Source organism: Podarcis tiliguerta (assembly GCF_965153285.1).
Source record: "Podarcis tiliguerta genome assembly, chromosome: 12".
NCBI classification, from domain to species: Eukaryota; Metazoa; Chordata; class Lepidosauria; order Squamata; family Lacertidae; genus Podarcis; species Podarcis tiliguerta.
The window spans coordinates 53,463,059-53,487,149 of record NC_139545.1 but is presented as its reverse complement, the minus strand read 5'-3'; the positions used below and the strand labels follow the sequence as shown (position 1 = coordinate 53,487,149).

General features: G+C 47.2%; 2 protein-coding genes and 1 long non-coding RNA gene across 5 annotated transcripts in view; 2 read left to right on the top strand and 1 right to left on the bottom strand.

Annotated features, from left to right (window-relative positions):
* Positions 1 to 24,091, top strand: part of OBSCN (obscurin, cytoskeletal calmodulin and titin-interacting RhoGEF) — a 263,533-nt gene that overhangs the window by 234,074 nt on the left and 5,368 nt on the right. The window contains exons 106-114 of the mRNA XM_083405850.1: positions 648 to 758; positions 2,037 to 2,204; positions 3,853 to 3,975; positions 5,888 to 6,058; positions 8,445 to 8,535; positions 10,451 to 10,690; positions 11,360 to 11,583; positions 20,407 to 20,482; positions 23,845 to 23,994. Coding sequence (XP_083261976.1) covers positions 648 to 758; positions 2,037 to 2,204; positions 3,853 to 3,975; positions 5,888 to 6,058; positions 8,445 to 8,535; positions 10,451 to 10,690; positions 11,360 to 11,583; positions 20,407 to 20,482; positions 23,845 to 23,994 — 1,354 coding nt within the window. The remainder of the gene's footprint in view (positions 1 to 647; positions 759 to 2,036; positions 2,205 to 3,852; positions 3,976 to 5,887; positions 6,059 to 8,444; positions 8,536 to 10,450; positions 10,691 to 11,359; positions 11,584 to 20,406; positions 20,483 to 23,844; positions 23,995 to 24,091) is intronic.
* Positions 12,509 to 15,208, top strand: LOC310660965 (5-beta-cholestane-3-alpha,7-alpha-diol 12-alpha-hydroxylase-like). Its single transcript, XM_083406604.1, has one exon. It carries the CDS (start codon positions 12,813 to 12,815, stop codon positions 14,340 to 14,342), a length of 1,530 nt encoding a protein of 509 aa, XP_083262730.1. The 5' UTR covers positions 12,509 to 12,812; the 3' UTR covers positions 14,343 to 15,208.
* On the bottom strand, positions 15,421 to 20,040 carry LOC310661102. 3 transcript variants are annotated; one of them, XR_014503707.1, is made up of 2 exons: positions 19,578 to 20,040; positions 15,421 to 16,196 (listed from the first exon to the last, which is right to left on the bottom strand). It is a non-coding gene; the product is annotated as an uncharacterized lncRNA (long non-coding RNA). The 3 variants fall into 3 exon arrangements; XR_014503708.1 differs by lacking the exon at positions 19,578 to 20,040 and adding an exon at positions 19,189 to 19,243; XR_014503709.1 differs by lacking the exon at positions 19,578 to 20,040 and adding an exon at positions 18,669 to 18,787.

Sequence of the window (24,091 nt, the reverse complement as noted above, 5' to 3'; positions counted from 1 at the left end):
AGTGTTTGATTGTTTGTTTGTTGCATTAAAACTAGAACCTGGGGAAGCACAGCATGAAAACTGTAGAAACGTTGTACGATTGAAGCTTCTTTATTAAACTAAAAAGGTAAAAGGTAAAGGACCCCTGACAGTTAAGTCCAGTCACGGATGATTCTGGGGTTGTGGCGCTCATCTTGCTTTACTGGCTGAGGGAGCCGGCATTCATCTTCCGGGTCATGTGGCCAGCACGACTAAGCTGCTTCTGGCGCCACCAGAGCAGCGCACGGAAACGCCGTTTACCTTCCCACCGAAGTGGTACCTATTTATCTACTTGCACTTTGACATACTTTCGAACTGCTTAGGTTGGCAGGAGCTGGGATCGAGCCACGGGAGCTCACCCTGTCGCAAGCCCTAGGCTCAGTGGTTTAGACCACAGTGCCGCCCACGTCCCCTTTTATTAAATTAGTCATAGTACAAATTGCACCAACACAAAGGACCAGCTAGGATTGCAACCTGGAGATCTGGAAATGGGAGAGAATGCAGCTTACTCCTCTGGTTCTCTCTGTTGATTTAGAAATGTGTGCTAGAGAAGGTAAAACCCAACGCATTTCAGGTATCTGCTTCCTGTCTCACTGCTCTGTGTTCTCTAAAGCTCTCTTCCTTTTCAGCACCTTCTTTTGCGGAAGAGCTCACTGACCAGACCATTGCCTTGGGGCAATCTCTGACACTGTCCTGCCGGACATCTGCCCATTCATCACCCAACGTCGAATGGTTCAAAGGTGATGTAACCTCCACACCTGTCCACCTGCGATGAATCTGTAACAGGGATGGTTTGGGGGTAAAGCAAGGAGGGAACGGCAGGACCATTTCTCTATTTATTAGACCCTTTTCTTCAACAAATCCCTGCCCACACTTTAACATGTGCATTACATGTGCATGATCAGGGATGCTATGGTGGGGGAAAGAGAGTAGTGAATGAATGAGGTGGGAGGGGAAGCCAGAATTTCCCTACCTGAAATATGCACAATTAGGCAGGTGTTGGGTTGAAATAAACGACAGACGAGTGACAAGTGTCATACGGGAGGCATCTCTCGAGCATGTCTCAGAGAGTCCCTTTTATTGAATATTACAGCATTGCCACGTATGTGCTTGTTGCTAATTGGTTAACACAAATCATACGCAAGGGTTGCATATAAGCATTAATCATCAATAGATTAAAGGTTGGGAAAGGAACACAGAGTTGGACAGGTATGAACTAGTGATTGATATAGCAAACCTTAAAACGGCATAACTAATGTATTCATAGATGTGGTCAACCACGCATTAAGAACAGGAACAGGTCAGGATACATTCCAAGGTGGGTGAGCACAGAATGCTTCAGCTCAGAACGATTTGTCAAACTCATATGCAGAAGCAAAACTTCCCATCAGGCAGGCACCTTTGCTATATTGTTTTAGATACCTCCCGAACCTTTTGTTTTGGCACACCTACCCAGGCTTATAATATAATTACCTATATGTCTTTTAAAAATTTGCTAGTTTCTCTTTTTTTTTCATTCTTCTTCTCGATTTATTTTTATTAGTTTTTAATTTTAGTTTTATGCATATATTTGTTTTCGCTTAGTCTGAATCTTAGCCGTTATTAGCCTTCCAGTTTTGTACACCACTTGGAGAACTGCTTGATTGAGTAGCTTATAAATTTCCTATTTAAATAAATCTAGAGCCTATAAAAGGAAAGGCTGCTCAAAAGGATAGCTGTTTTGTTATCAAGTGGTTACAGGCACTGTCATCCATCCCAGCCAGGGGAAAGAAATCATCCTTTATTCTGAACCCAGGAACCAAGAGGGAATAGGAAGGATTCCCATTTCTTTTCAAACCTCATGGCTCCCAGGCCTACTCTAGAGGAGAGCCGCTCCCACCCTCCGCACCCTACATTCTAGGGCTGACGTAATGCCTCTACTCAAGATTCTTCACGTACATCTCTCTGTGATTTCATAAGAGGTTCATCTAACCTTGACCCATTCCTTTATATTTTTGTATTTCATTTCAACCTTCCAGATGGAGCAGCCATTCGTAGTACGGACAGGATCCTGATCTCCTCTACGCTCAAACACTTCCAGCTTTTAACAATATTAGCAGCCACATCCAATGATTTTGGCACTTATACATGTGTAGCCACCAACGCCCAGGGCACAGTTTCCACCTCCTGTGTAATAAGGAAAGCAGGTAAAGGAACAAATTATTTCCCCTTTGATCCTTTGAACTTGTAGCATAGCATTTCCCAATTATCTTTGGCAGGAAAGTCCTAGCACGGCTTTCTCTCTGACATGCCAACTTTCCATGTGCAGCAATATTTTTTGTGTAGGACAGCATTCAGAAATACAGTGGTACCTCAGATTAAGTACTTAATTCGTTCCGGAGGTCTGTTCTTAACCTGAAACTGTTCTAAACCTGAAGCACCACTTTAGCTAATGGGGCCTCCCGCTGCCGCCGCACCACCGGAGCACAATTTCTGTTCTTATCCTGAAGCAAAATTCTTAACCCCGAGGTACTATTTCTGGGTTAGCAGAGTGTGTAACCTGAAGCATATGTAACCTGAGGTACCACTGTAGAGCCTTTCTGCTTTCTCTGAATCAACACAGTCTATCAGGAATCATTCACAAAAGTCTTGTCCCATCTTGGAATGCAAGCTGGCATGACACCTCTAAAGCTCCGCTGTTCTCACTGGCCCCAGCCTCCCAGTAGTTCCAGTAAAACGAAATGGGAGGCTGAGCTACAAGCTATGACTGGAAGTCCATGTCTATACCTCCATAAACACCCTGAGAACTTTCAGGCAATTAGTATGACTCTTGCAGCAAGGAGAAAGAGGCAGCACATCAGATGGGCTTGAGCAATGTGTTTGTCAAGTCCTGGGGTGTTTGGGATTGTTACCTCCTAAATAGCTGACAAACAACAAGCACTGGCGTAAGATAGCCAAATTGGATTTACCACTAATTGGCATGCAATCAGCGCATCTAGATTCTGCAATAAAATTAGGAGCTGTGATCTGTGGATGAGGCAATCCAAGCATTATCAGCACCATATGATAGAAAATGGGGTTAGCTCTAATGAAAATTGCCCCCTCACTGAAAGCAGTAGTGGCACAGTAGGGTAGCTTCTGCTGTTGGGAGAAATTTCTTTCGGCAAATAGTAGTTGTAAGGGGTTTGTGGCATGGGGCATCAAACTCAGTTCCCTTCCTCTTGGCAGCTATTTATGCTTTAAACATCTATGATGTTGATGTTTGTGTATTAAATTGATATACTACCTGTCAGGGAACTGCCATCAGTGTCTGAGGGAGAGAGCAAGCTCCAAAGGGATCCCAGAGAGCGTCCTGGGAGTGGGAGAGGCAGCCCATCTTCTGGGGGAGAAAATCAGCGTAGCTCCAGTGGAGAAGGGGGGGAGATGGGGGAATCGGCGAGGCGATCCCATGACTCCTTGCCGGGGACCAGCGGGGAGAGAAGGGGTCCTCCGCTGCCCACGCCCTCCTTGCGCAGAAGGCTTCCGCGCAGGGAGAGTAGGAGGAGACTAGGCGTCAAAGAGCTTCTTTGCTGGAAGAAGTTTAAGAAACGCCCACTGACGGATTCTGCCAGCGATTGAGACGGTCACGGGTGAGTGGCTGCCTGGAGAGGAAAGGTTCACTCAGGCAACCCAGCCAGACGTTGGGACAAGCTTACGCACAAGCAACCCCTAGAACCATTACACTACCCTTCATCCGAATATCACAGGGTGCTTTACAGCATCAATCACAAGAGCTAAAGTATGGTCCAAAGTTTACACTGTGGATGGCTTCATTCTACCAGTCACAGACTTACATTTTGTCTTCCACTTTGACAGAGACACCTTCCAACCCACCGTCTCCTGATATTGTTGAGGTTCTTGAAGATGGAGTGGAGTTGGCCTGGAAGCCAGTGGAACTGAACACTCCCGTTACTTACTCCGTACTCTGCAAAAAAGATGGTAAATAAATGAGAACTCATTGTACAAACTGACCCTTCCAGCTATGATTCTAGGATTCAGCCTGGGGTTTCTGTAGGAAGGTATTTCCTGCATTGTCAGGGTGGCGATGTGGTCTAAACCACTGAGCCTAGGACTTGCCAATCATAAGGTTGGCGGTTCGAATCCCCGCGACGGGGTGAGCTCCCATTGTTTGGTCCCAGCTCCTGCCCACCTAGCAGTTCGAAAGCACGTCAAAGTGCAAGTAGATAAATAGGTACCGCTCCAGTGGGAAGGTAAACGGCGTTTCCGTGCTATACTCTGGTTTGCCAGAAGCGGCTTAGCCATGCTGGCCACATGACCCGGAAGCTGTCTGCGGACAAACACCGGCTCCCTTGGCCTATAGAGAGAGATGAGCGCTGCAACCGCAGAGTCGTCCGCAACTGGACCTAACGGTCAGGGGTACCTTTACCTTTACCATTACTAGAAACATTGCTGAGGCATCTCCCAGGCCCCACCGCAACTACAGAATCATAAAACAACCTGGAGCAGTCTAATCCACTGCCACAACACAGGTATCATAAGGTCAAGCCATAAAATAATACAATCTTAGAGTTGGCAGGGACCCAAGGGTCATCTAGTCCAACCCCCTGCAATGCAGGAATCTCAGCTAAAGCATCCATGACAGGTAGCCATCCAACCTCTGCCTTAAAATTCCAATGAAGAAACTATATGGAACTTGCCGAACTGACTGGGAGACTCCGGGACCAGAGAGAAGAGACAGTGGAAGAAGATTGGGAAAAGTTTAAAGAATATTTGAAAAAAAATATGTTAATATTTAAATCTTAGAATAGCTTTGGAAGTGGATATAGGCTGTAGGGTTAGAAGTAGAAGATAGTGTATTTTAAAATAGTATTGTATGTGAGGGATAAAATGTGAAGATTTTTATGGTAAAAGTAAGTGTGATAAAAAATTAAAAATTGTGATATATGTAAACTGCTAAAGATGAGGTAAAATGAAAATCAGATGGGGGGGACTTGGGGAAGTTCACCTAACAATGTTTAGAAAAAACAAGGATAAGACAAGAATTTGTTTGTATTCTCTGTTTGTGTTGTTTATTTGTCTTATAAAATGAATTAAAAATTTTGGGGGGAAAATAAAAATAAAATTCCAATGAAGGAGAGTCCATAACCGCCCAAGGGAGACGGTTCCACTGTTGAACAGCTCTTACCATCAGCTATATTTAGTCAGAATCTCCTTTCTTGTAACTTGAAGCCACTGGTTTGAGTCCTACCTTCCAGAGCTGGAGAAAACAAGCTTGCTCCATCTTCTCTTTAGATAAAAGCGAAACATGATAGAGCCAGCCTTGCCAATAGCTCCCCCACCCCCGTTCTACTAACAAATAGTAATTGAGGGTGAGGTGCTTGTTGCTTCAAATCCTATAAAATACTTTGCACAAGAGACTACAACAGGACAATCGAAAGTGAATGTGGTGCAATCATATTGCTCTGGATTCTCTGCAACGCTTCCCATAATGAAAGCTCTGCACTCCTGAGAAATCTGGATTTTACAGTTCTCTTCGGCAGAGAGGGGCTTTTAAAAACAATCCGGTTCCTTTCCCAATCTTGAGAAAGTATGAGGCTGCTTTCAAGGAAACAGCTTGAACTAACATAAAATTCATTTAAAAAAAATGAAATCCTATAGAGAGGGGAGAAGGATGCAGGACTGAATATTGTGCTTTTGAGAGTTCGCACACATCTCTTTAATAGTGCACCTGTCTAAAGTGATAGAAGACAGACTATTCATTTCTGCAATAGCTGGAAATATCCGTCCCTGTGCATCCTAATCCAAGCCCATCTGGTCAAAATATGACACTGTTACATGCAGCCCGCTGTATTTAAATACTAAACTTTATTCTTCTCTTTTGTTGGCCCAGACGGTGAATGGAAGACTCTGGCCAGTGACATCTCGGAGTGCTGCTACACTGCTGAGCATCTCCCTCGGGGTTTGGTGTTATCCTTCCGGTTTGCCTGCGTCAGCAAAAGTGGTGTAGGGCCGTATAGCAACCCAACTGCCAAAGTGAGAATTGGTGACACGGATCCAGCAGGTAACACTGAACAGAGTTCCTGTACTTTTCCTCTTCAGCAACATAAGCCTGGAAATGCCATTTATAGCCACATGAGCAGACAGGGTTCCTTAGTTTCCTCCGTCCTTCTCATTCAAGCTGGAATCCTTATCTTTGCATTTCTGCCTTTGCTCCTCCATGGAAAGAACTCTCCAAAACACCACGGGGGGGGGGGGTGAACAGGTCTCATGACTTATGCCATTTCACTGTAATCCAGGAGACTTAGCCATGCCTACAAACCCAACTGCATGTGCTAGGCCCAGGCCTTCTCTTCATGTTGTTGTTGTTGCTGCTGTCCCAGTTGCAGCTCCTTGTTCTCCATTGGAGGTCATAGAATCATAGAATCATAGAGTTGGAAGAGACCACAAGGGCCATCGAGTCCAACCCCCTGCCAAGCAGGAAACACCATCAGAGCACTCCTGACATATGGTTGTCAAGCCTCTGCTTAAAGACCTCCAAAGAAGGAGACTCCACCACACTCCTTGGCAGCAAATTCCACTGTCGAACAGCTCTTACTGTCAGGAAGTTCTTCTGAATGTATAGGTGGAATCTTCTTTCTTGTAGTTTGGATCCATTGCTCCGTGTCCGCTGCTCTGGAGCAGCAGAAAACAACCTTTCTCCCTCCTCTATGTGACATCCTTTTATATATTTGAACATGGCTATCATATCACCCCTTAACCTCCTCTTCTCCAGGCTAAACATGCCCAGCTCCCTTAGCCGTTCCTCATAAGGCATCGTTTCCAGGCCTTTGACCATTTTGGTTGCCCTCCTCTGGACACGTCTCAGCATCATCTTGTTTTCAGGAGCAGCTTCCTATGGGGCAGGCCGGACTAGGGAGAAAGTCCATTCACAATATGCAAAGGGGAACCCAGCTGTGCTTTGACGCACTTCTCTGAATTTTGCAAGTAATGTGTAGAAAAAGGCATTTAATAGGATTGAGTGGACATATAAATGCATAAATTAATGAAAATAACATGCAGAAATGCATTATTTTTTGAGGGGGGAATGCTTTGCAAAACAATGTATATCATGCAATTATATGCAAGAATGTATTAGAAGAATGTGTATTGGGAGAAATTTCCACTAAAATACTAGTGAATTTTCATCAGGACCTTTTATCTTGTTTAAAATCACAACCTATGTGGCAAAGTGAACCTAAAACTGGAAAAATGAGAAAATGAGAGAAAATGAAATGAACAGATTTGCCTATCCCTAGGAACACTTCCACAGGAACAGGCAACTTGCAATTTCTAAAGCATATTCAGGAACTCTTCCGGCAGTGCCTGAGAGCTCACTATTTTAAACATCATGCAGTGAGCTCTCGACCTTCATTCCCCATAGACCTTCTCAGGTGCTAAGATAGACAGAGGGGGCCTCTTGATAGTTCCACCTCCCTCAGAAGTTGGAGTGGTATGCCTTCTCCTATGTGGCAGCCCCTAAGTTGTGGGATTCCCTCCACACAGAGATGTGTGTGAGATCTTTGCTACACAGTTTTCGGAGAATGCTGAAGACGCTTCTCTTTACCCTGATCTTTTACACCTAAGATGCGTGTTTTCAGAGCCCACCCTATTCCCACCATTTGTTTTAACTGTTCTGGATTTTGAATAGGTGTAACCCACCCTGGGACCTGCTGGTGGTGGGTGCACAATAAATTCAATAAGAGTAATAGTGATGATTACAATTATATTATAATAGCAGCATAGGCCTCAGATCTGCCATTTGGCATGGCAGTTGCTGCTTTGGTGGGGGGGGGCACTTCTGCTGTTATTATTAGCATTATTAGATTTCTTACTCACCCTTTACCATAAGGTCCTAGGGTGGCTTAGATCAATAATATAAACATAGCATTGTTAGCCCAGGACGCATGGAAGCCTTTATAATTTCTTTAAAATAACTGCACATGAATGCTGTGCCAAGCTCCATCCCACAGTTTCACAGAACTCCTCCTTACCTCCTAGCCCCTCAAAAGAGGTCGTCATTTTTCTAAAACTTTTTGGTGACATTTTCAGGGGTGGTTTATGAGCGTTTGGAAGTTCACTTTAATAATCAGTGGTCATGGGGCGTTCTTCCTTTTTCACTTTGAAAAACAACAACCTTGCATTGCTTTCTGGCATCTCTGCAAGACACCTCTCCAGCTGGCAGCCTTCCTGGAATGCCCTGGGATGTCAGAACGTCCTTCCATGGTCATGAGATATTTGGGGAACAAACAACACCCTTGATTGTCTAGGTCTTAATTAACCGAAAGCAGCCTTGGAAACTTGCATTGCAGCAAATGCAATTTACCTCTTTCAACACCGATTGCGTGCTTTGGCGTTTTCCTACTTCTGTCTCTGCTTCCCCCATCCCACTCCCCACCCCCACCCCGCAGCATTCCAGTCTGTGGACCCAGAGGACAGCCAGATGACAGCTCCCGCTCAGCCAACCCACCAGACGTATGCCTTCCAGACGGAAATTAAAAGGTACAGATTTCCATTGGCTCACTGCTCCTTAGTAACCACTTACCGTATTTTTCGCTCCATTGGACGCACCGGACCATAGGAGGGGGAGAACGGGGGGGGGGGATTTCTTGTTCTCCCCCTCTAAAACAAGGTGCGTTCAAGGTACATTCACCAGAGCTTGTGGGGCTGGCGCTTCCCCCCACCGCCAGCCTCAAAGATCCCTGAAGCCTTTGGAGTGCAGCGTCCCGCTGCCCTGCAGAGGCTTTGCGCACAGCCATCCCCAAACCAGAACAGCGAGACGGAGCCCTCCGTCTCGCTGTTCTGGCTTGGGAACAGCCTTGCTAGCTTCTGCAGGCAGCGGGGTGAAGGCACCCCGCTGCCCTGGAGAGGCTGTGCGCACAGCCATCCCCAAGCTAGAGCAGCGAGACGGTGCTCCGTCTTCCTGTTCTGGCTTTGGGCTTAGCGGCGCAGCCTGCATTCGCTCTATAGGACGCACACACATTTCCCCTTAATTTTTGGAGGGGAAAATGTGTGTCCTATAGAATGAAAAATACGGTAGTCGAATTCCTCCAAGTTCTATATGTGGAGAAATTTAGCCTGCTAAGCAAGCTTTTTAAGAAAGAAAAATGGCGCTCTTGCCAGGCATGGCCCCCTCAGTGCGCATAGGTGTCAGTGAGGAATAATGTGGCCTTAAGAACTGCCCCTCTTTGCTCTCTAAAAGACCCCCCCCCCGCAGCAGCACCAAATCGCACTCCAGTTGTGGTTAAGGGCCTGAGGGACGCGGGTGGCACTGTGGGTTAAACCACAGAGCCTAGGACTTGCCAACCAGAAGGTCGGCGGTTCGAATCCCCGCGATGGGGTGAGCTCCCGTTGCTCGGTCCCTGCTCCTGCCAACCTAGCAGTTCGAAAGCATGTCAAGTGCAAGTAGATAAGAAGGTATCACTCTGGTGGGAAGGTAAACGGCATTTCTGCACGCTGCTTTGGTTCGCCAGACACAGCTTAGTCATGCTGGCCACATGACCCGGAAGCTGTATGCCGGCTCCCTCGGCCAATAAAGCGAGATGAGTGCTGTAACCCCAGAGTCGGTCACGACTGGACCTAATGGTCAGGGGTCCCTTTACCTTTACCTTTATAGTCAAGAAAGGCTGGTAACAAATTAAGCAAATAAGGGGATTTGCATTTCCCCCTATGTACAATGGTAATAGCTTGCCTGGATATGCAATGCTGCATATGTATCTGGACTGCTGATAGAGGGGAATGCAGACTGAGGAGGCATCAGAGCTGGAGAGGGGAGGAAATAGCCATACAACTTTCAACACCTCTTCTTCTTTTTTTAAGGGGGAGGGTAGAAGATAAGTCTGAGCTTGTGGTGTCAGACATTCCTAGGGTGTATTTGCCTGGCTTACAAATTAACAGCTGTGCCTGGTTTTTATCAGTAGGAAAGTGTGGTTGACACAACTCATTGACGACAACAGAAATTAGGCAACGAAATCAAGGATTCAACTTAGAAGCAGTGTGGGTTAGAGGGTAGAGTTTTTGTTGCTTGCAATTTCCTTCAAGGAAGGCCAGGTGAGTGACAGAGGGAAAGAATGCAGAGTCCCTTGCAGGGGGCTCTGTATCACATGATAATCAGCATCACATGACACCGCAAACAATATCTCCCGAGAAGGCTGCTGGGTCAGTTGCTCATGTGCTGACGTCTCACTTGCAGGCAACAGTTTGTGTCGACTATTGTGAGTCCTTTTTAGTGGCCCTGCAGCAGCAGCAGCTCTTCCCATTAGCCACTCCTAAGCATGGTTCGGTGCCATCCAGTAGGACAGTCTTCTCAAAGCATGGCAGAACGTGGGTGGGTGGGGTATCACCAGGTAAGGAATAACGTTCAGCTCAAACTTCTGTTCCGTTTCTTCCCCTTCTTTGCTGCTCCACCTCGGGACAGAGGCCGCTTCAGCATCATCAAACAGTGCAGAGAAAAGCTCAGTGGAAATGCTTTGGCTGCCAAGATCATTCCCTATAGGCAAGAGGACAAGGAAGATGTCCTCCAGGAGTATCAGATCCTGAGGAAGCTTCACCACACCAACATTGGGCAGCTGCAGGGGGCCTACGTCAGCCCACGCCACCTGGTGCTGATCACAGAACTTTGTGTTGGCCCTGAGCTTCTCAATGCTTTAGCTGGAAGGTAAGCCTGCTTGTCCAACAAACTAAATATGCATCAGCCACAAAAGCTGTGGAGGCCTCTTTTCTTCTTCTCCTCAGAATACAGTTTTCAGAGGTTCCATTGTAAAATTTCCATAGTCAACCCAGTGTGACTGTTCCAGATGAAGAAGACCAGTGTAGACCAGTAGTCTTTGACATTTTCTAAAGCAGGACCCACCTTTAAAACAAGAGGAAGTGGTAGTCACAGAAGAGGAGTTCTGTGCAATAACCCCTGGCTTTGGCTGGAAAACTACTTCCTTATTTTACATTACTTAAGTATAGTGTAGTTGTTTTTTACAAGATTGGTTACCAAAACCTGAAACCTGAAAATCCCCAGAAATCTGGCAGATCATATACATCTCTCTGTGTGTGTGTGTGTGTGTGTGTCTACACTACATGTGCATATTTATGCATTATACACACAGAGACACACACAGTAAGAAAGGTCTTAGAGATGTGGTTTTTAAAATAATCTCTGCTTTTTCTTTAGTGGTATGCTCACACTAACACCCATCCAACACTATCTAGAAAAAATGCCCTTTGAGTTTGCTTTCAGCAAGTATTTATGTGCATTCCTTGCTTAGCACCAACTGATTATAGTCTTATGGAGAATGAAGAACGTGTTGTTGTGTAACCAGGTTCTGTTTTGTAGGTCATCCTATTCAGAGGTGGAAGTCAGAGACTATCTGTGGCAGATTCTTAGTGCTGTTGAATACCTCCATGCTCAGAATATCCTGCACTTGGATCTGAGGTCTGAAAATATGATCATCACTGAACCAAACCTGCTCAAACTCCTGGATTTCGGCAACGCACAGTTCTATGAACCCGACAGAATCATTACCCTCGATGGGTGCACGGACTATGTAGAAACTATGGGTGAGTAATCAGTGATTTGTTATGTGCCTTTTCTTGGATCAAGGGTCTGAAAGGCCTGGTGATCATGGAGACAAATGAAAATGTCTTGTCTTGAGTTGGACAGTTGAGCCATGTAACCCAGTCTACTCTACTGTGGCACTCTAAAGCTTCAGATGGGCTTTCTTCAAAGTCCTGCTACCTAAGATTCTTTGACTAGAAAAGCAAGGGTTTTTGAGATGGGTCTTTCCACTTGCAGAGTTCGTGTTCCACCTATCGCTCCATTTTCCCCAAACTCAGAGCAAGATTACAGAGCCACTTATCGAAACTATTGTGTTGTCGGTTGTAGCCCCACATCGCAAATAGCTTAACTTCAGTATTGCACTTAGCTCAATGGCCCTAGCTCCAGTTCAGCCAGTTAGTCAGTTATTATAGATGGAATTTTCTCTCCTCACATTCTCTGTGGCAAAAGCCAGGGTTGTGGAGCCAGAAAGTCAAGAGCAACAAAGAACTGCTGCCCTAAAGAGGCAGGAGACACTTGCAGTAAGTGACAGCAATTCCACTCCTTGGAGCAGGGCGAAGAGCAGAGAGAAGGGAGAAGGAAAGACCATATGTTTCTATACAGTGCACAATGGCTGTTTATAGTTTTGGAGGAGGGAGCGTGTGCAATACATCAGCTTTTGTTTTGGTTTGCATATTGCTTCAGGTAGTGTGAATTGAGTAACTTTGCCTCCCCTTCCCACAACTGCATCACTAACCCCCTACTTCCTTATCCTCCTTTGCCCTGAAATTCTTGTCCTATATTTTATTTTCCCCTCCCCCTTTGGTCATCCACATTCCCCCTCTCCTCCCCTTGCTCATTTTATTGCCTCCCTTCTTTTGTTCACAAGTTAGATCTATTAATATAAATCTATGTTGCTTAAAAAGAACGAAGGAGATAGGTGCTTAATAGCTGAGTACTTCCAATTTATAGGGCTTTTTATTAAAAAAATAAATTAACTACAATAGGGATTAAAAAGACATACTTCCATCCATTCCAAATCCCAGTTTGTTAATTATCTTTATGGTTTTCTTTGCATAAGGTACACTGGATATTATTTTAGTGCAAATAAATTAACCGTAGCAAGGGTTAACCTTTGCTTGCTCTGTTTATTGGCTCCACCTAGATTCAGGATAAGTGGAGCAACTGTTTATAACCACTTGTTTTTTCTGCAAGAGCTGCCTTGTGCTTTTGTGTCACAGAGCTCCTAGAGATGGCTTTCTGGGTGATGGTCCTATGCACCATCCTGGCATGCATATTGGGGGGCCTCTATCTGGTGGGGGCGTTCCGCCAGAGGAGAGCCCAAGAGCCCCCTTTAGATAAAGGCCTCATTCCGTGGCTTGGACATGGATTGCACTTCCAGAAGGACGGCGTTGCCTTCTTGCAAAGGATGCAGAAGAAGCATGGGGATATCTTCACGCTACTGCTTGGGGGATACTATTTCACCTTTGTGATGGACCCCCTCTCCTATGGAGCTATTCTGAAGGAACCAGGAACCAAGCTGGATTTCTCTTTATATGTAACCCAAATTGTGGAGCAAGTGTTTGGGTTTCAGCATTCAGAAATGACTCATAAGGTACTAGATGCAGTCAACTCAAAGCACCTCAGGGGCGATGGGCTTATGGTGATGACCCAGGCCATGATGGACAGCTTGCATAGAGTGATGGGCCATAGCCTGAGTTCAGCTGGAGGGGAGAAGTCCTGGAAACAGGATGGATTGTTCCACTTCAGCTACAACATGATCTTTAAGGCCGGATATCTTGCTGTGTTTGGAAATACAACCAGCAAAGGTGAAAAGAACAAAGAAGATGCTGAGAGGAGTGACTTAGCTGACTCTGAAGATTTATTCGCAGAGTTTTGCAAATTTGATAATTTTTTCCCGGGGTTAGCATCTTCCACGCTGTCTCCCAGAGATAAAATGGAAGCAGAGTCTCTGAAGAGACACTTCTGGAACATCACATCTGTAAAGGAAGTATATAAGAAGGAAAATGTCAGTGGCTGGATAACTGACCTGCAAAAACACCTGGATGAGGCTGGGATGCCTGAATACATGCAGGGGCGGCTTTTTTTCACGTTGCTCTGGGCACTTCAAGCTAATTCTGGACCAGCTTCCTTCTGGCTTCTTGCCTACCTGATGAAAAATCCCAAGGCGATGGATGAGGTGAGGAAAGAGGTGGACAGAGTGGTGGGAGAATCTGGCCAGGAAGTGAGGGCAGGGGGTCCGGTGCTTAATATCACCAAGGAGATGTTAGACAAGACCCCCATATTGGACAGTGCTGTGGAAGAGACTCTGAGACTGGCAACAGCCCCAATGCTGATCAGGGCTGTGTTAGTGGATCTAGAACTCAAGATGAACGATGGGAGAAAATACCTTCTGCGCAAAGGAGACAGAGTTGCCCTTTTCCCCTTTGTGGCAGCACACATGGATCCAGAAATCCACCCAGATCCCCATGTTTTCAAATATGACCGGTTCCTCAGCCTAGACGGCACAAAAAAGAAATTCTATAAGAATGGGGAAAAGGTGAAATATTTCTCCATGCCTTGGGGTGCAGGGGCCATGTGCCCTGGGCGTTTCTTTGCTACCAATGAGCTAAAACTCCTTGCCTTCCTGATGCTGACATACTTTGATATGCAGCTGGTTAACGTAGAGGAGGAAATCCCTCCCGTAATCAAGAACCGCTGTGGGTTTGGTGTGATGCAGCCCACACACGATGTTCAGTTCAGGTACCGACTTCGCCACTGAAGGTAGAGGCAGAGGAAGGAACCTGCTATCACGTGCCTGCGAATCTTCAGGCTAAATTAAGTTTCTTAAAAAATCAATCGTATGTTTCTATTTGTGGGTCAAAACTTGTAGAAGAATGTGCTCTTTGCCCAATAAGTTTGGTAGATGCAAGTATCACTCAGTGGTGCATTTTATCTATCCATCTGTCCTGAATGCTTTAGTTGAGATTCCTGCATTGCTGTGGGTTGGACTAGATGACCTCGGGCTCCCTTCTGACTCTACCATTCTATGATTCTGTTATCTCACCCCTTTTTTAAACATTGTTAAGAAATAAAGTGGAGACAGATGGCCTTTCAACTTTTGGGGGCTCTTTTGTGGAATATTTGATGTGCATTAGATTGGAGTATTTGTCCTCTCTTTCCTGTGTGATGGTTGCCACAAACTCTCTCCCTGTCTTACGTGTTATAAATGTTGTTTCTCTAAGGCATAAAACTCATGCTTGCTACTAGGGACGGGGTTCACTGCCCTGCTCCTGGTCACATTTTCATCACATACCCTTGCCTATATCTGGTCTGTTGTTATCTACATTCTGTACAAAGAATGTCATGACCAGTCCAGTTTGTGAACATTTCATAATCATTTCCAATTCTCCTGGCTTTCTTGCGAAAGATGTTTATTCAATACATTTTGGTATTTTCAGTTTTGTTACTGTTGATCAATGCCCATCAACAAGTATCCATGTTCATGTCTCCAGGGATATTGCCATTTGTCTGTCTTGTGGCATCTTGAAAATAAGAAACCCAAATAATTGGTGGTAGATTGGGGAGAAAGAGAGTTAGTACTTTGCTTTACTTTTTGGCTCTTATTAAAGTTTACTCATTAATTGATCCTCAGTTGTGTTGTGGGTCCTGACTGGTTTTTGTTTATTGCTTTTGGTGATGCTGACTCTTTGTAGTAGTTGCTCAAAGGGTTTGTAAAGCTTGCTTTCTTAACTTATCCTTTGAAGGAAAATTCACTTTGACTGTAACTGCATGGATTAATACTATACTAGGAGAAGCCAACCTGAATATTATTGCAAAACATGTAAGAGCAGAATGAAAACAATTAATCATTTACTTACAGTAAGCATTTCTGTAACCAACATATTTGATGCACTCACATTTTTCCAAGAAAACACATTTCCTTTAAGAAAGTTGTTTTATTTCTTTAAAAATGCAATTTGTGCAATATAAACAAGAAGCCAGCATAGGCAGAACACCTTCCTCAAGCAGCCTCAGGGTAGTAACAACAAGGGAGGCAGGAGGCTGTCCCAGCAACAGCCCTGACTCAGACCAGCTTCTGATGTGGGGGAGGCTGCAAGCACTTCCTCAGTTACTGGGAAGTCATGACCAGGAGCATTACAGGATAGAGTTTGAGCAGCTCTCCCAACCACCACCATTTCATTTCCTCTGCTCACTCCAAGAAATCACAGAAACATCTCCTGATGTTTCAGGAGATTCAACATATCAGGGTAATAGAGCCTGTGCCAGAATCTTAAGGAAGAATCTGGCTGCTACGCTACTCTCATTATGGTTCCAAAGAAGTTGGGGAAATGGAGGATCTCATCCTGGATCTCAGGAGGGTCAATTGATAGCTGAACCAAAAGAAATTCAGAATGTAGACCTTGAAGAGCAACCTAGAAGGCCTCATGCCTGGGGAGTGCATTGCTTCCCTGGACCTGATCAATGCCTACCTCCACATACCAGTTTACCCATCTCATTGCAGATTTCTGCATTTTGCATACCAGGGCAGGAATCTCCAGTACAAATGCCTCACCTTGGATTGGTCCTCAGCCCCAGGACGTTCTTGAAGTTGCTGGTAGCTGTGGTGGACCATCTAAGGAAAAACATCTTGATCAGCTCAGACTCTCACCAACAGGCTGAGAGACCCTAGACAACACTGCTACCAAAGCATATAGATGGAAAGAAGGTGGAACCCAGTGGCAGGTCCTCGTGCAGAAGGCCACCAATCTCCTGTCTAGGGCAGAACGGTATCCAGAATCTCTATCAGTAGAGCATGTATCAGGCGCCTCCAATGTCTGAAAAGACATGTTCAGCCGCCAACAGGTCGCCCAAGCTAGTGTGGAGCTTTTTTCCACAGGTGTTCCAACAAATAGTGGGTCGCTGTGGTCTTCCAAGAGTAGACCTGTTCATCATCATCATCATCATCATCATTTATTAAAAACAATACAGCATTAAATATTAAAAATTTGCCTAAACAGGGCTGCCTTCAGATGTCTTTTAAAGATAGGATAGCTGCTTATTGCGTGGCAATACCCGCCCCCTCCCACAGTAGGAGTAAATAAAGACACCGGACAACAGAGTTTAAGTTAATGGGCGAAAATGGCCACAACTTTATTGATTACAGGTAAGAGAGGTATTGGCTTTAGGCATTGGCCCTAACAGTCTATCCGGTCTAACCGGGAAGGGTTAAGCACCAACAGGGGGAGCCCCCCAAGATGCACATCCCTAGGGCGCTCCCCAAGGGGTTACCGCTCGGGAGCGCGCTTTAGGCCCTAGCCTCTGTAGGTTTCGGACGAGGCAACGCCCCTCAGAGTCCTTTAACGAACTACGCTTCAAGATTTAGGGGAGGTGATGGCGCTCCTCCCCTCCAACTTCATTTGCATAACAATACCCCCTGCCAATGCCTACCGCCAAAACCGAGGAGTTGTGACGTTTTGCTACGAGGTAGGCGAAAAAACCAAGTGGCTTTTAAAATACAGCCAATTAGCCAAATGGAAAAACTCCTACCAGGCCCCTTGCGGTGACCAGCCAAAGCCCATAGCAAAGTCCGAGTGAGAACCCAGAGGGCGGGTGGGAGGGAAAAAACCGCAGCAGCTGTAAGGGAAGAAAGGGGCGAGCCAGGGCTGCCCTGACCTTAAATGCCCCCCGTTAACCCTGCCCACAAAGCCAGCCGATTGGCTGGCCCAGTGCCTAGTGAATAATAACCAGATTGGGGAATCCCGGAGTCCCGCGGGGCTGGAGCCAGCCCCGCAAGAATGTAGGCGGAGACGTGAGCCCGCAACCCCCCCCCTCCTGAAGTCAGGAGTGGCTTTTCCTTCACATCTGAAGGGAGGGCGTTCCACAGGGCAGGCGCCACTACCACCACTATTATTTATACCCCACCCATCTGGTTGGGTTTCCTCAGCCACTCTGGGCAGCTTCCAACACAATATTAAAATACAGTAATGCCTCAAACATTAAAAGCTTCTCTAAACAGGGCTGCCTTCAGATGTCATCTAAAAGTCTGGTAGTTGTTGTTCTCTTTGACATCTGGTGGGAGGGTGTTCCACAGGGTGGGTGCCACTACCGAGAAGGCCCTGCCTGGTTCCCTGTAACTTGGCTTCTTGCAGTGAGGGAACCACCAGAAGGCTCTCGGCACTGGACCTCAGTGTCCGGGTAGAACGATGGGGTGGAATCGCTCCTTCAGATATACTGGGCCGAAGCCGTTTAGGGCTTTAAAGGTCAGCACCAACATTTTGAATTGTGCTTGGAAACGTACTGGGAGCCAATGTAGGTCTTTCAAGACCGGTGTTATGTGGTCTCGGTGGCCACTCCCAGTCACCAGTCTAGCTGCCGCATTCTGGATTAGTTGTAGTCACCTTGAAAGTTGCCCGACAAAGAGCGCATTGCAGTAGTCCAAGCAGGAGATAACCAGAGCATGCACCACTCTGACGAGGCAGTCTGTGGGCAGATAGGGTCTCAGCCTGCGTAACAAATAGAGCTGGTAAACAGCTGCCCAGGACACAGAGCAGTTCACAAATTCAGAAGACCAAAAGGTGGAGCTCTTCTCCTGATTCAGGACTCAGGGAGTGCTGGACATGGATTCCCTGACCTCTGCCTGGCTGGGTACGGGGCTTCTATACACCTTTCCTCCCACTGCTCTAATTGAGACTTCTCAATAATCTCATCTGGTGCAAGTCTAACATCTCAGGGATTGTAGTGACTCCTTTCTTGCCGGGGGCAGGGGCTGGCTCACAAAACTCATGGCCTTATCAGTGGCAGACCCTTTGCGCCTACCCTCCAGGATAGACCCTGGTGTCACAGCGATTAGTCCACCACCCAGAGTCAGTTTGGCTACAACTCTATACCTGTTGTAGGGAGGGAGGGCCTAAGAGAATTAGGATGGTAATCTCTACCATCCTAGCTTCCTACAGACACTCCACTGGCACGCTGTATAAAAGCTGGTATTACCAGATGATAGCAGAGGGGAAGCCTCTTTGGAAAGCAGAGTCTATTCCACCAGAAGCACTGTTTGGGACCCAATCCCCTCTGGGTGGCATATGCATGGTAACCACCTGGTCCTCACCTTCCGGCTTTGAGAGGCATTCCAAGCTAGACACACCTCAGCCAAGGTCTCCTTTGGAAGCCGAGTGCTTCGACAGGTGGTGAACACCACTTAGGTAAGAGCCCGCATAGACACATCCTACACAGCAGTGGCGTAGCGTGGGGGGTGCAGGGGGGGCCGGCTGCACCTGGTGCAACATCTGGGGGTTAGGGTTAGGGGGCGCAAATCCAGGGGTTAGGGGGCGCAAATTACTTGCCTTGCCCCGGGTGCTGACAACCCACGCTACGCCACTGCTACACAGGATTCCCTTCCTCCACTACAGGAGATGCAAATGTTGGAACTTACTGTGATATGTTCCTTCTCTATAGGGAGGAAGGGCACCAGGCCCTCCCAAGTGACCGCAGTGCCGGGGAGGCCATCAGACTCAGACAGTTGAGCTTTCCCTGGGAGCATAAAGCACTCACACCAACAATGGCCAGGGATCTCCTGTCTCCCCTCCCCCATGTTTCCCTTTCCTCTTCTCTTACTCTTCAGCCCATACCAGGGTTTTCTTCTCTTCTTCACCTGTGCTACATTACATGGGTCATTACAGCTTTCATAGAATCATAGAGTTGGAAGAGACCACAAGGGCCATCGAGTCCAACCCCCTGCCAAGCAGGAAACACCATCAGAGCACTCCTGACATATGGTTGTCAAGCCTCTGCTTAAAGACCTCCAAAGAAGGAGACTCCACCACACTCCTTGGCAGCAAATTCCACTGTCGAACAGCTCTTACTGTCAGGAAGTTCTTCCTAATGTTTAGGTGGAATCTTCTTTCTTGTAGTTTGGATCCATTGCTCCGTGTCCGCTTCTCTGGAGCAGCAGAAAACAACCTTTCTCCCTCCTCTATGTGACATCGTTTTTGGGACTGAGGCCCAGGGACTGGCTGACCTAGAATGTTATGTTCTCACTGTGGGACCACTGATGTGCTGGGCCCGTGGGTAACCCGAGCAACACGGTCCAAGTCCGGTCCCAAATCCAAGGGTTCCGCAAGGAGTCAGTCCGACAGGGCCAAGGCAGGACATGAGGCAGGAAACCAGGCTAGGTCAGGCACAGGATCACAGGCAGGTTCTGGCAAACAGCAATGTTGCTCCCGCAACCTGGGGCGGGGTCCGACAGCCTTTTATCTCTGTCGGGGTAGCAGCCAGTCCTGATCCCCCAGCGACTTACCTCCCTGTCTCACCCAAAGGCAAGCACTCATCCTGCGAGTACTCAGGTCTCTCCTTCTCTCAGACCTTTGTCTCTGCAGCTCGGGAGACATCGGTGGGTTACTAGACCCAGAGGCTGCCTCAGCCTCTCCTGACCCAACTGGTAGTGGAGCAGCTGTAAGTGATGGCCCAGCTGAAGGCAACGAGGTAATCCCCACATCTGGAGACAGGGCAGGCTTAGGCCCCTAACTCGACCAAGCTGGTGTTTGTTGCAGGGGAGCCCGAGTCCCAGGCCATCACACTGAGTTCTTTTCCCTTAACAGGTTGTGCTCTTTTCTTTCCTTTTTCTGATAAGTTGTTTATTTTTTGGCTATTGGTTTACTAGCTAGTGAGGGGATCACTCTGTCCACTGGGTGTACCCTCTCAAAAGTTTGACTTCCTGCCAGTGGAGAGGTGGATGGCAACAGCCCACACAGGATCCTCTTCCTACAGAGGAGGAGCTTATCATGGTAAGTACCAGCGTTTGCATTTCTAAGGAAGCTTCCCTAATATGTACAAATGTGTCTTCTTAGCTTCAGAACTCCTGGCAGACAAAGGAGCTGTTCCACAGACAGACATCTGGGCTGTTGGAGTAACAGCTTTCATCATGTAAGTCTTTTCAAGTTTCGTTTTCTTGGGTGCGTGGCTGTTTGGGAAAGGGATGATTAACTTAAAAATCCACCAAAGCACAGCGGATCTGGAGAAAACATGCAAAGGAGGCTTGGAGCAGAAATTCACCAGGATACTGTTACTTCACACAATAATAGGTAAAGGTAAAGGGACCCCTGAGGGACGCGGGTGGCGCTGTGGGTAAAACCTCAGCACCTAGGACTTGCTGATCGCATAGTCAGCGGTTCGAATCCCCGCGGCGGGGTGAGCTCCCGTCGTTCGGTCCCAGCTCCTGCCCACCTAGCAGTTCGAAAGCACCCTTAAGTGCAAGTAGATAAATAGGTACCACTTTATAGCGGGAAGGTAAACAGCGTTTCCGTGTGCTGCCCTGGTGCCGGTTTGCCGGAGCAGTGATGTCACGCTGGCCACATGACCCGGAAGTGTCTGCGGACAGCGCTGGCTCCCGGCCTCTAGAGTGAGATGAGCGCACAACCCTAGAGTCTGTCAAGACTGGCCCGTATGGGCAGGGGTACCTTTACCTTTTTTTTTAAAGGGCCCCCTGACCATTAGGTCCAGTCGTGACCGACCCTGGGGTTGTGGCGCCGAAAAAGCCCTGGCTCTGGTTGAGGCCAGCCTAACCTCTCTGTGGCCCGGGACCTCCAAGATGTTTTTGTTTGAAGACCGTAAGCTCCTCTGTGGGACATACCAGGAGAGGTGGTCCCGTAGGTACGAGGGTCCTAGGCCGTATAGGGCTTTAAAGGTTAAAATGAGCACCTTAAACCTGATCCTGGACTCCACCAGGAGCCAGTGCAGTTGACAGCTATGTGCCTCTGCCTCTCATCTCCTGGCTGCTACAGCTTTCCCCAGCTCATGTATCCCTTCTTCCAAGTCAGTCTCCAAGTCCCCTTCTCTCTGTGCCCAGTCATCAGAATCCAATCACCACTCCTCAGTGTCTCCTGTATTGAGAATTGGCTCAGACTTCCTTTCTCATGCTGAGAGACATCACCTGATGTCAACAACCTTGCTGCTCTTGCTACTTCCTGGCAGCTGGTGGGAACTGAAATCCCAACATCCTGCCAGTCCCTGACAATACCTGAGGTGGGGCAGACGTGCTTATCTAAACCCAATTAGCCATAAGTTCTTCTGGTGCCTTAGAAATCTTGCTCTTCATAGCTCCCTACAGAGACTGGAGAGCCTCTTCTGTGAAATGGGAGTGAGAATCAGATGCTTGTAAAAAGTTGGGTGGAGATGAATAAAGATGGAAAAGTGCTTAACATGATAACAGAGCTTGGGGTGGTGGCTCCTTTCCTCACCTGCCCTAGAAGCATCATCTAGAGTAGCTGTAGGCAACTGCAAGTTTGTGGGCCAAACTGAAGATCATCAAACAACCAAAAAAATTGGCTGGGGTGGAGGCAAGCTGCCTGGTGGGCAGCTGCCAGGCAGTCAGGAGCCGGCCAAAGAAGAGAGAAATGGAGAGATAAAGAACAGAAATGGGTAGAAGAGGTACAGAAGTAAGTGAAAGGACCCCAGTGGATGGCAGGAGACAAAGGAGCAGTGGGATAGAGGAGGGAGAGGTGAAAGGAGCCCATAAGGCAAGTCAGAAGGAGGCATGAGCTGGACGGGAAGCAGAGAAAGGGCATGGATATTTAAGGCTGCATTGAGACAGAAGGAAAAAAGGGAAGAGAGGGAAAGAGACAGACTGGAGAAAGAGAGAGAACGCTGCCACTCCTTGGAATAGGAGGCAGGCTAGTCAAGCCCTGGTTGAGACTGGAGCTAGAAGAGAAGGCAAGTTACCGTCCGTTAAGAGTTTGGGTGTAATCTTCGACACCTCCCTTTCCATGGAGGCGCAGATTGCAGCTACAACAAAGGCGACATTTCTCCATCTCCGCCAAGCTAAGCAGTTGGCTCCTTACCTCTCTCACCCTGACCTAACCACTGTGATCCACGCGACGGTCACCTCCAGACTAGATTATTGTAACTCGCTCTACGTGGGGCTGCCCTTGAGACTGACCCAGAAACTCCAGCGGGTGCAGAATGCTGCAGCGAGACTCCTTACGGGGTCTTCGCTGCGAGATCACATTCACCCGGTGCTATACCAGCTGCACTGGCTCCCGGTGGAGTACAGGAACAGGTTTAAGGTGCTGGTTTTAACCTTTAAAGCCCTATACGGCCTAGGACCCTCGTACCTACGGGACTGCTTCTCCTGGTATGCCCCACAGAGGACCTTACGGTCTTCAAATAAAAACATCTTGAAGGTCCCAGGCCACAGAGAAGTTAGGCTGGCCTCAACTAGAGCCAGGGCTTTTTCGGCCGTGGCTCCGATCTGGTGGAACACTCTGTCACAAGAGACCAGGGCCCTGCGGGACTTGACACCTTTCCGCAGGGCCTGCAAGACAGAACTGTTCCACCAGGCCTTTGGCCAGGGCGCAGCCTGACTCTCTCCCTCGGCAATCTTCGCGGAGCTCTGGCCCAATGGTTGCCAGTGGCTTGAATTAATTAATTTATAATGAATGATTTTAGAGTGTTGTTTGTGCTGTACTTTTGTACTGTTTTATTGTTGTTAGCCGCCCTGAGCCCAGCTTCGGCTGGGGAGGGCGGGATATAAATAAAATTTATTATTATTATTATTATTATTATTATTATTATTATTATTATTATGTGAGGGGAGGCTGTGGCTTGGCCATGAGAGCATGATGGGGTCTGGGATGGCTATGATCCAAGCCCAGGCAGAGTGACAACTCCACTTCCTGGTGGTGGTGATGATGGGAGAGGACCAATAGAGGAGAAGGAATGGGAAGCCTTGGAGAAGCCCTTAGAGACTAAGAGGTGAGTGGGCTTGTGGGTGCTTCCACTTTTCCAAGCACCCTCCATGGAATTAGACCAAGGAGGAGATCTCTCCCAGAAGAACTTACTGTATTTTTTGCTCTATAAGACTCACTTTTCCCCTCCTAAAAAGTAAGGGGAAATGTGTGTACGTATTATGGAGCGAATGCAGGCTGCGCAGCTATCCCAGAAGCCAGAACAGCAAGAGGGATTGCTGCTTTCACTGCGCAGCGATCCCTCTTGCTGTTCTGGCTTCTGAGATTCAGAATATTTTTTTTCTTGTTTTCCTCCTCCAAAAACTAGGTGCGTCTTGTGGTCTGGTGCGTCTTATAGAGCGAAAAATACGGTACTTGATGGCAGGGGTCATCTGGACTGAGCACAAGTCTAGTTAATAAAGCATCTACGAAAGATATTTAAATCAGTATCTGTGTGCTTCCCTGGATCAATGTTGGAGACTGTGAGGTTTTTTTTATGTGCTGCTTTGCTTCTGCCCAAGGGCAAAAAGAACCATTTCTAATACTCTTCTCCTCTGTCCTCAGGCTGAGCGCTGAATACCCAATCAGCTCCGAGGCCGCCTGTGACTTTGGGAGGCTTGTGAAGAAAGAGAAAATCAAGTTCAACAAATGCTATGCGGGCCTTTCAGGAGGAGCCGTTTCGTTCCTACAAAGCACACTGTCCTCTAATCCGTGGTGCGAATGTCGCTCTTTATCTAAGGCAGACTTTCTCAAGAATTAGTTAATTATTATAGAGTGTGTGTGTGTCCCTCCACTGTATCTCACACAAAAA

What these genes read in the sequence shown, in the direction of transcription:
- LOC310660965 (XM_083406604.1), top strand. Translation starts at nt 12,813, where the DNA reads ATGGCTTTCTGGGTGATGGTCCTATGCACCATCCTGGCATGCATATTG.